General features: G+C 46.1%; 1 protein-coding gene across 1 annotated transcript in view; it reads right to left on the reverse strand.

Annotated features, from left to right (window-relative positions):
- The window catches only part of LOC147215330 (heparan sulfate glucosamine 3-O-sulfotransferase 3B1-like), an 18,156-nt gene extending 13,900 nt beyond the window's left edge, over positions 1-4,256 (reverse strand). The window contains exon 1 of the mRNA XM_086139741.1: positions 3,409-4,256. Coding sequence (XP_085995867.1) covers positions 3,409-4,031 — 623 coding nt within the window. The 5' untranslated portion in view covers positions 4,032-4,256. The remainder of the gene's footprint in view (positions 1-3,408) is intronic.
- Between the last annotated feature and the right edge of the window lie 4,686 nt (positions 4,257-8,942).

The raw sequence follows: 8,942 nt of genomic DNA on the forward strand, positions 1-8,942 counted from the left end.
TGGCCGCCATATTGTCCCGGCCGCCACTCCCCTCTCAACAGGTCTCCCCTTTTCACAATTAACTGCTTGTAAATTGCAGATAAAAGCGTCTTTTTCCGCCCTCCTCCAGCCTCCGTTCTCACACTGGCCGGCTCGGGGGCCTCCGGGGGTCTCCATCTCTGGAGCGTGACCCGCGACACTTTCTTTTTTTTTTCCCCCTCCCCGTGAAAACACAGCAGCACAGCTGGAGCGAGCGAGTGGGGGGGGGGGGGGGGGGGTTTAGCCGACACACAGTCGGCGTCAAGCTGCTTGTTTTGGTGTTCGGCGGCCGCAGCTGAGGTTTGAACCTCCCGTCTGTCAGCTGCGGCGTCTCCGTCTCCCCTCTGGAAACAGGAAACACTCGCCAAAAGTATCCAATCCCCCGCGTGCAACAATGGACGCCACCGATATGTACCTTCACCCCCCCCCCGGATTAGCACACAGCGTGTAGTTGGATTGGATCGGACGTGTTATTGTTTTTTTTCGCCGCCACGTCAGATCCTGGAGTGGGCGGAGCCAACCTCCGGGGATTTGCCGATCACGCCATCGACCTCCTGCGGGGCCAGATGGTCTTCCCGCGGACGCCGACCCTCGGCGATGCATCTGCTGACCTCCTGGAGGCCCGGAGAAGCTCAACACCCCGGCGGCGTTCGCCACTGTCATTCTGTCCCTCGGGCGGGAAGAAATGGGGGGGGAATCGGTGATCAATATCTATCTCCCGTGTTTGACAGAACGGTCAAACAATCAATCGATCATGAAATGAAAATGATGTCCGGCTGAAGGCGCCGGGATGAAGAAATCAATCTCCGCGACAAAGAGAACGCTTTGCGAGCGTCGTCGTCGGAGGCGGAGACTATCAGCCCCGGATATTGATTACGTCTTTTTACGCCTAAACGTCCGATCGATCAATATCTGGTTAACCGGCGGCTTGACTGAGGCGTTGCATAAACGGCGTCGGCGCTCGGCGAGTCCAACAAAGTCTTTCCGAGCTGGGGGGGCCGAAGAGACACGCAGCTTAAAAAAAAAAAACCCGCAACAGGGTAATTACAATGTAATTACATATCAAAGACCCTTCGGTGGCGGGGAAATGGGATATGAAGGGAGCGGGTGGCAGGACGTGCCGTGGGTGTGTGGGGTGTGTGTGTGTGTGTGTGTGTGTGTGTGGAGGAGGAGGGGGAACTGCTGTCAGAAGTTTGCTCCAATTATCCAGAGAAGTGGAAGGGAGAACCTTGCAGAAGGTCCGGAAGGAGGATATGAATCGCATTTTTTTTCTTTTTTGCAGTAACTTCTGACCCAGCCCTTGAGCAGGAACAAGCACGGGTGGAAACAGAAGGAGGGTGGGGGGTCTGAAGTGTGTGTGTGTGTGTGTGTGTGTGTGTGTGTGTGTGTGTGTGTTCCTAGGGGCAGCTATATGTATGACCTCACTGGGAAAATTCTCATATATTCTCATGAATAAATGCCAAGCCCCCCGCCAAAAAAGGCAGAACCGTTTCGGTGTAAAATATAGGACCATCCATGTGAAAGTGTGTGTGTGTGTGTGAGATCCATGATACAAAAGATCCATGCAGATCCATGCAGAATCTGAGATCAAAAAAACAACCCAAATCCAGTCCTGGTTCTCTCTCTCTCTAGGTGACTCTGGGATTACAATCTGAATAGAGGCACTACTCCACCCTTCCTCACACACACACACACACAGACACACACACACACAGAGGCACAGACACACACAGACACACACACACCTTAATCCAACTGGACAGACTCCACTCGAAGCAACAAGGAATGAAGTACAGCAGAGCCGCCACCTCGAACACACACACACACACACACACACATACACACACAAACACACGCGCACACACACACACACACGAAGTCCCCCACCACAAGTTTTCACATTAAATTAAATGAATGCCACCGGAAGTCTGGCAGGGCGCCTCTGCGCATGTCCACACTTTGGTTATTTCTATTATTTATTAATGTTTTAAAGAAAAACGCGTCTTTCTCCTCCAGCCGACCCCGAAGGAAAGCATTAAATTCACAATTCTTCAGAGAAATTACTGAATAAATAACTAAAATCAATATCTACAATCAATCAGCAAATACATAAATATATACATGTAGATAAGAATAAAAGAAAATAAAAACAAAGGAGCAGCCAATATTTTATGAAAAGCATCTCGTTGAAAAAGGGAGCAAAACAATTCCAGGAAATAGACGGTGACACGAGGAAACTTTACAAGTTATTTCACTTCAACCCAATCGATTTAGCGAAAGTAAAGTATCGATTAGACGCTTAGTTCGCATCACTTTTCAAAAGAGCGAAACTTTTTTTTTTTTTTTTTTTTTTTTACTTTTACCGCGTAAAAAAAGAGAGTTTGGTGACAAGTAACAACGATCGATTTATCGATTCGGCGGGTTTATTGGGAGGAATTAAAGGGAGGCCCGTCCGAACCTGATCAGATTAGATCAGGTTCAGAATTTTGAAAAGTTTTTTTTTCCCTTCCAGTTCCTCAGATTAACACTTTTGTGTTGTGAATGAAAAGGGGGCTGGTGTTGGGGGGGGGGGGGGGGGCTCTTAAGACGTTAAAGGGGTTTTCTTAAGGCTTTCTTTCTTCTAATTAAGGGCCCTACTTTGTCCTGCGGATCCTCTTTTTTGTTGTTTTTGTTTGTACCATTAAGGCCTTTGGCATAAGAATAGTACTCTCTCTCTCTGAGGGTCTATAAAAAAAAACCCGGATTAGTTCTCTATCCACTTTCAATTTAAATAAAAGAATAAATAAAAACAATTGAAATAATAGTTAATTGTAATCCAGACAGGATTAGATTTTGTCGAGGAACTCAAGGGGGGCGACGCGGAAACTTTGGTCACGGTAATCTGACGAGGTGGTCGGATTATCGAGACAAACCGTATAAATGTAATAATAATAATAACAATAATAATAATAATAATAACAATAATAAGGAGTTTGCAGTTCGGTGCGGGGGGGCTGCAGTGCTGCCGCCTGTCCGACAGAGATCACTGCGCGTCGCGGGAGAAAAATTAAAAAATAAACAGGTGATCTCCCATCTCAACCGGAGGAAAACTTCGATTTAAACCTACAGTTTTATCGTTAATAAATGAATAAACAAATAAATAAAATCTCAGCATGTGCAGATGGGGGTAGTCCGAGCATATGGGATTATTTACTAATAAACAGGGGTGGGATTAGCGAGAGATTTAGACGTGTGATTCTGGAGGAAGATTAAATATAAAACATCCCAAAAAAATTAAAATAAATTACAGTGAAAGATCTATTGTTCGAGGGAAGTTCCTTTTAAAATGGGGAAAAAAAGAAAAAAAAAAGTTGCGCCCGGGATTAGGGATAAGGGATTAAGCGGGTGTACCTGTACCACTCCAGCCCGTTGTCGTAGCTGCGGTCGAAGAAGTGCGGCTCGGCTCCGAGGGCCCTGATGTCCGGGTGGATGCGGAGGAACTCCAGCAGGGCCCGGGTCCCGCCCTTCTTCACCCCGATGATGATCGCCTGCGGCAGCTTCTTGTCCACGGAGCCGTTGGTGAAGTTGGACATGGCGCCGGGTTCCGGCGTCCGCTGCGGCTCGTCCCAATCGTCCGCCCGCTCCGCGTCCGGCTCGCTGTCGAGCAGGTCCCGGGACAGCGGGTTCCGGTGGTGGCCCCGCCGGTGGCCCCTGGCGACCGCGGCTGCGACTACGGCGTCCTCGCCGGCGTCCCCCCGCGGTCGCTGCTGGGCGTCCGCCCCGCTGCCCTCCGTCCGCCGGAAGAGCGCCGCGCCGGGGTCCCGCGTCCCGTAGCGGTCCGCCAGCAGCCGCGGCACGGTGGCGCAGTGTCCCACGCAGGAGTAGAGCATGTAGAGCCAGATCACGAACATCACGCTGAGCACCAGCAGCTTCTTCTTCTCCTTCTTCTTCTGCTGCTGCTGCAGCTGCCGCTGCTTCCTCGCAGGATCGGACCGGCAGGGGAGCGGGCTGAGCCGGGCCGCGCTGCGCTCCATCAGCCCCTCGGGTTCCGGAGGAAATCCCGGCGGCGCATAGTTCGCTCACTCCCCGTTGCACCTTCCAGGATAAATGACGCACATGGTTCTCTCGGGGAAGAAGAAGAAGTAGAAGAAGAGGAGGTGTTGGTGGTGGAGAGGGGGGTCTTGGTGCGGCGGACGCCCGCGGAGAGATCGCGGGTCACCGGTGGAAGGACCTGACGGCTCCGCGCCGCTGCTCCCGCATCCGCGCATCGGCTTTAATGCGGCCGGGTGAGCGCCGGGGTTTATATACGCGCCACCGGGTGATTGACGGCCGCGCTGGACCAATAGGAGACGGAGCGGTTTTACGGGATAGGCCAATCGCAGCGCGAAGGATGGGAGGGTTCCCTGCGCGAGGAGGCGCGCTCGTGCGGCGGGACTCTCCGAATAGTTTCGTTTTTTTTTTTTTAAACTTATTTATTTCATTTTAGATTTCTCCCCCCATTTTTTTCATAATTTTATTTTTCTCATTCAGCCAGAAAAAGAAAGAATGAAAGAAAGATAGACCATAAAATCTGTTTGTTTTTTTGGGTGGGGGATCAAACAATCAATATGGCTTTACTTTTCAATTATTTTTTCCCCCCAAATAAATCAAATCAAATGTTTTTTTTTTTCTTATTCTATCGGCTTAACTGAACCATCGTTAAAAGTTACATTGGTTTATTTATGTGCTTTTTTTTCTTTTTTTAATGATTCCGAGTGACGCAGCGGGGTTTCCGTCTCACCCCCGCGGTTGATAATCTATAATCTATAATCAGTTTCTTTCCGCCATATAACCTGTGATTCAACCTGATCAGGAAACCACTCGCTCTGGTGGCCTTCATTCAGAAGAAACCTGCACATTTTGTGACTAAATCCATGTTTCACTTGATGTTATTAAACAATAGATTCGAAAGTTTTATTGAGAAAATCAACAAGTTGGCAAGCGGATGTGCAGAAAGTGGACGCGGCGGCCTGTCGGACAAACAACGCATTTTATTTTAACAACAAACTTTTGCAAAAGTTTTTATTTCTCATTTCAAGTCCCAGTTCCGAGTTCTTTTAACGGCAGAATGAATCAGCCGTTTTCCGGGTCTAGCAACAAAAACAGCAGACAGAGAAGCATTAATTACTTATTATATATATGTAAAGCAAATTTACCTCAACATTGAATAATTAAGTACGGAAATTATATTGTAGGAGACTTAAAAGTGGATTGAACGCGGGCGGAGTCAACGTGAAAAGTATATTCAACTTATTCAAAATTACTATAAATTGGTTATTGTTAGAAATAAAGAGGACTGCTTTTACAAATCAAAAACATACCTCAAGCAAAAATAACAACAACAACACTAATAATAATAATAATTTTAATAATAACGATAATACATAAAACAGCCTCAATAATAATAATAATAATAATTATTATTATTATTGCTGTTGTTTCTTATACTATTATATTACTACCACTACTACTAATATTAATACTACTAATAATAACAGTAATTATTGTTGTTATTATTATAATTGCTGTTGTTTTTAATACTATTATACTACTACTAATACTACTACTACTACTAATAGTTATTATTTTTATTATTAATTTTATTATTGTGCTTGTTGGTTTCTAACTAACAGTATTTTCCAACTGCAGTTTTTCCCGAGACATAAAAGCAAAATTAAAACAAATTAAAAACCTGTCGATCAAAAGGAATCATAAAAAGTATTTTGACTTCAAACTCCAAACAGGAAGTTTCGACAGTTCAAACATTGGAATCCTGAAACTAAACTGTTTAACTTTTCCTGTTTCTCGCCATCGTCTTCCTCTTCTTCCTCCTCTGCCCTCCATGTGGACGGTTTTAACTTTCCGCTAAAAGCCGAGGGGTCAGAAAGATTGAAATGAAGGCCCCAGCACGTGTTGCCGTAGTAACCAAAATTATGTCCCGAACCATATCGGTCTCTTTTTCCAATTCACATCTATTATGGGAATAACTACATTTAATCCGTAATCTGGAAAAGGTTGGGGGGTCGGAAGCGGGGAGAGACTCCAAACATATCTGTGACATGATTCACAGAAACTCTAGCCGAGGGGAAAAAGGGAGGGAAAAAAGAAGAAACTCTGAGATTGTCGGTCCTGTGAACATGTTGTCAGATTATGTGAATTTAATCTGCGCCGAATCAGAAAAGTCACAGATTTTGCAGAGCATTTCTGGCACAGAACCTGGCGGGAGCAGCAAAAGCAGTAGGTTCTGAGAGAGAAATAAATACTAATTTGACATAAACAATATTTAAAAAGAAAATCAAACTGAATGAATTCAACCATTAAATTTTTTGTTGTTCACCAATAAAATAACTAAATTGTATATTTTCTTGGCTTGTGTGTGTGTATGTGTGTGTTACCTGTCTGTCAATTTTAAGAATACACAGACACACAGTTATTTCCTGTGAATTTAAATATATATATTAAATCTATTATATATATATAGAGAGAGAGAGAGAGAGAGAGAAAAAAAGACTTTAATACAAATATATACATATATTTAATACAATTATACGCAAAAAAAGTATGACTTAGACTTGTTCAACAGGACCTCATACAGTTTGGTTTAGATAGTTAGCCAGATAAATACATAAATAAATGGTTAGCTTGATAGCAAGCAGATAGATAGATAGATAGATAGATAGATAGATAGATAGATAGATAGATAGATAGATAGATAGATAATGCAATTGATTAATTTTCACAATGATGTGATTTCCTCATAGATAGATCTCAGCCAATAATAGTTTATAGCCATTTTCATAACTAACTGCATATGTGTTTTGTTTAAATATAGATGAACGTATAATACAATTGACGTTATATCTAGTTTGGCAATAAACTGCGTCATGTTTTCCTCTCGAACGACCTCCGACCCTGCAAGCGGGTGACGGATCAAGTTTATTCAAGATAGAGAGAGAAAGGGAGGAAGGAGAGCGGCGTCCTGTGACTCCATCTTGAAGAGCGGGGGAACCAGCTGCACGCGTGCACGTTCTCCGACGGCCATTAAAAGCCGGAAAAGCAGGCGAGAAAGAAAAGTACTTGAAGTTTTTCTGAATATTATGTCGAAAGCGTCCAGTTTCACGGGTTCCTTTGAATACCCTTTATTTACAAGCGCCTGTCCGCTGAGAACTGACGCTTTTGTGATTGTTGGAAAGGCAAACTGTAACCTAAACACCGAGAGGGAGACGCTCTGATTCATCTGCGACACGGGCCCTTCTTCCAAGGTTAGTATTACAACCTTTTAGAGTTACTTTTATTACCGCTATTACATGCTGTTTACTGTTTTCCCCCCAGAATACACCTACCTTTACTGCCTAGCGTGCGCGGCTCCGGACCAAACGCCGTTTCTGCGACCGTACTTTGCAGCAGAGCGCCGGGTTTGCGGTCGGGCCGAGCAGTCGTCCGTCATCCTGGGATTTCGCCGGTGGAATCCGACCCTGTCCACGGCGCCCAGTGGAAGCCGCAGCCCCCGTGGCGGCGGCGGCGGCGGCGGGGTTAGCTGGGTTGCTCGCGGCTGTTCAGCGACCCTCTTTCGTTTACACACCCAAGCGTGAGGGACGAGAATGACCTTCTGATACTGATCCCCAGCTCTGTGTGTGTGTGTGTGTGTGTGTGTGTGTGTGTATGGAAAGAAGCGTGCTAAGATCTCGAAGGACGTTAAAATGACTTTTTTTTTTTAAATCTGAGGATTCAGCCGATTTCACGCAAAGTGGTTTTAATCTACCGTGTTGCTGGAATAATAACAAACCCAAACACAAACAGGATTAAATCTCTCGTTATCTCCGGTTCGTTAAAATGCATCGGTTAATCATTTGAGTCGGATATTTTCAGCAAAGGGAAAAAAAAAAGCCGCTTCCTTCGAGGCATGTTTTTTTTTTTCGTCCGCAGGAATGCAGGTCAGAGAGACGTCGACGGCGGGACGGCATTATTCGTCTTTATGCGGACGATGTTGTCGTCCGCGTTAAATATGATATCCGGCCGCCGTCGAGATCTCTTGATGTCTCAGTTAAGTCTAAATATCGAGGAAAACAGTAGAAGAAGGAGATATTAAATGAAGTGTGAGAAATTGACCAAATTTGGAGTCTAAAATAAAAGTGTTTTTGTTGTCGTTTTTTAATTTCATTCTCCGTTGACTGATCATTTCGAAGGGGATCTTTCGTCGCTATTTAATGGGATCGAGGCCGCCGCTTGGACGGACACCCGGAGCCGTCCGATGCGGCGTCCCGGATACCGTTCACCTGCTCCGTGGACGGATCGAGGGGCCGTCGTGACGCCGTAAGGTCACGCTGATATCCGATCTCTGCTCAGGTTGTAACCCCCCGCTTCCCCACACACACACACACTCACTTTCCTCCCCGACTGTAACAGCTGGCTCGATCAATCCCCTTTTCGCCCTCCGATATGAAACTCTGTATCCGGTCAGACGCTTTACGAGGACGTCAGGACGTTTCGGGTCTCGCAGCCGCCGCCAAATCCCACGGCCCCTCCCCTCCTTTTTATGGCGGGAGGATGGCAGCGGGGGGGAGGGGGGAGGGCGCTTGGTTTCCCCCTCGGAGCGGCGGTGGAAACGTAACCAAATACCGACCTAGGGGGTAAAGGGGGCGGAAGGGGAGCACATGTTGACTGACAGGTGCGGAGGTGGCCTGTTAAATACAAGATCATTGGCGGTTTGTGCTTAAAGCCGCCACGTCCACTAAAAACCATAATAGAAACTCGATTCCGTATACGACGTGAACGCAGATTTGGCACTACTTAACGAGGCGGCGGAGGAGTGATCCACGTGTGTGTGTGTGTGTGTGTGTGTGTAGATGTTAAAACAATCCGTGCGCTGACTTTGACACCGGAGCGAATGAATGACAGCACAGGGC

Source organism: Fistularia commersonii, chromosome 32, assembly GCF_037954325.1.
Source record: "Fistularia commersonii isolate RoL2024-O1a breed Wild chromosome 32, RoL_Fcom_v1.0, whole genome shotgun sequence".
NCBI lineage: Eukaryota > Metazoa > Chordata > Actinopteri > Syngnathiformes > Fistulariidae > Fistularia > Fistularia commersonii.